This window comes from Trypanosoma grayi (assembly GCF_000691245.1).
Source record: "Trypanosoma grayi strain ANR4 Tgr_1596_V1, whole genome shotgun sequence".
In the NCBI taxonomy this organism is placed as follows: Eukaryota; Euglenozoa; class Kinetoplastea; order Trypanosomatida; family Trypanosomatidae; genus Trypanosoma; species Trypanosoma grayi.
The window spans coordinates 467-2,564 of NW_008827214.1; the positions used below are offsets into that span (position 1 = coordinate 467).

The following is a 2,098-nucleotide window of genomic DNA, read 5'->3' on the forward strand; positions in this document are numbered from 1 at the left end:
CGCATTCAACACTCAAGAAAGCAACGATGCCGACCACCTGCGCACTCACACCACCATTGGGCAAGAAGCCGCAGGGGATCAAGAGCACAAACACAAAAAAAAAGGGGTACTAAATGATTTACCACTGGCGCTGCCTGTTTCGCAAAAAACTCGGCGCGGAGGGGCGTCATTATTGGCCCCCGCCACCCTAGCACTCTTTCGCCGCTGCCAGCCATACAACGCGCCGAGCCGCACGTCATTCTACCTACTGGCAAACGGGCACCATGCAGCGCTGCGCTGCCTTGCTTTACACGCATGGCTCATCTCAATAGGACACCTGAGACACCCTTATGGCGTGCGCGAGCTGCTCCTCCTCCGTCATCTCCTGGATCGGCTTTGGTAGGGGCACCTGGTCCTCCTGCAGCTGGGCGCGGAGGCACACGTAGAGGTTCTTGCGGAGGGACTCGTGGTCAAGCTGAGGCCGGACGCCAAACAGCGGCTTCATCCCGAGTGCATGACATATCTCATTGCACTCGTGTCGCTGCACAAACTTCTCGATGCCCTCGTGGCCCATGTTGCCCAGCCCCATGCCCTTGCCGTCCTCTGTGTGGATCTGCGGGTCCGTCAAGAGGTCGTTGACGCCTTGAAGGTCGCACAGCAGCATCGAGCCGCCGCTCTCGACGAGCGTGAAGTGCGAAAAAGCCTCAGCAATGTGAAACATGTGTGCCCGCTTCTGGATCTGCGATGACGTCCGGCAGGCCGGGTCGTCTTTGTATGTGTCGCCAAAGTTGCTATTATACTTCGTGAAGTGGCCGCGGAGCTTTGGCTCCATCACAAACAAGACCTCCCTCGTGTCGGTTGTTTTGTACGAGAAGAAGCCGTGCCTGCTGTTCTGGTACTCAGGCGGGATGTTCCGCTTGCTGATGCGCACCACATGGCACTGCAAGAAGGAGACGCATGTCCTTTCCATGCCGCTGAAGGGGGCCTTGTTGAAGTTGTTGGCGAACTCCTCGCACATGCACTGCGCCTCGCCCTCGCTGAAGTAGTCCTTCTCCACTACATCCGTGATATTCCGCTTGAAGAGCTTCGCGAGGCACGCGGTGCTGCTGCCATCCTCCTCCACCTCCTCCACCTCGTACACGACACGCATGCCGCCATTCCCAAACCACTTTAAGGGGGACGGAACCCTTACGTTGGTGCTCGTCGCGACCCACTCTTTCCGCCGCAAGTTGTAAATGTACTTCGTCGCGCCGCAGATGCACGGGTGACTCTCTGGTGCCGGCATCTTCTCTTCTTAGCCTTGCGCAGCCTCGCACCTCTGCGGCCCGATGCTCCGCCAAGCGTCCGTAGTGGGAGGGTAGGCAACAATAAACAGTCAAGGGGGAAAGCACAATGGGACCAACCACAGAGACCAGCATAGTGATACCTCATGGCTGAGCGTAAACAAGAGAAAAAGCGACTGCTCAAACATATGTACGTCAAGGCACTCGCGGACACTGTGGGATTTTTTTAAAACTAGAGAATACCACTGTTCTCACAGGAGAGTCGCTCATCAGGCAACCACCAGCACTACCAACGTCCACTACACATACTCATCACTCGGCGAAAAAAAGGAAGCATATTATAAAACAGGAAAGGGACCTTCACTAACAAGAAAAACTACAAGACAAACATTCTATTTCCCCTTATACGCAGCAATTCTGCGAAGCAATCCATGCACTAGGCTAACTGTTACCCGTAGGTGGTTTGGACGCCGCTCCTGTTGATAGACGTAATCAAACGCCAGGATTAACTCAAGCCGCAATTCAATACGAAGGGATCGTATTTCTGCCATCACTTCAGCGCTACATGAGCAAGAAGTGCATATACCCAGATAGAAGAGGTGATCCGATATCGATATGGGATAGATGCTGTTACTACACTCAAGGTCCTCGCTGACGTTTATAGATGAGCAGTTTTCTCCACTCTTATCCTTGCAGCTTCGGTAGCTCGTATTACCATCGTTGTTGTACCACACTTCATGAGGTATGTGAACAAAACCAAATGATGAAGGTGGAACATGAGGAACGACATCACGGTTGTGTGTGACGCGGTACGACTCGTGACCGCCGTTGCAGAA

The 2,098-nt window shown here is 53.9% G+C and overlaps 2 protein-coding genes across 2 annotated transcripts in view; both read right to left on the reverse strand.

The window, feature by feature from the left end:
- Positions 1 to 304: 304 nt before the first annotated feature.
- On the reverse strand, positions 305 to 1,264 carry DQ04_15961000 (myosin heavy chain kinase A; the record flags this gene model as incomplete). Its single annotated transcript, XM_009317398.1, has 1 exon — positions 305 to 1,264. The coding sequence occupies one exon, from the start codon at positions 1,262 to 1,264 to the stop codon at positions 305 to 307; it is 960 nt and encodes a 319-aa protein (XP_009315673.1).
- Positions 1,265 to 1,920: 656 nt separating this feature from the next.
- The window catches only part of DQ04_15961010 (hypothetical protein), a gene marked incomplete at both ends in the record, with an annotated part of 317 nt that continues 139 nt past the window's right edge, over positions 1,921 to 2,098 (reverse strand). The window contains one exon of the mRNA XM_009317399.1: positions 1,921 to 2,098. This exon is cut by the window's right edge and continues 139 nt beyond it. Within this exon, the coding sequence (XP_009315674.1) occupies positions 1,921 to 2,098 (178 nt within the window).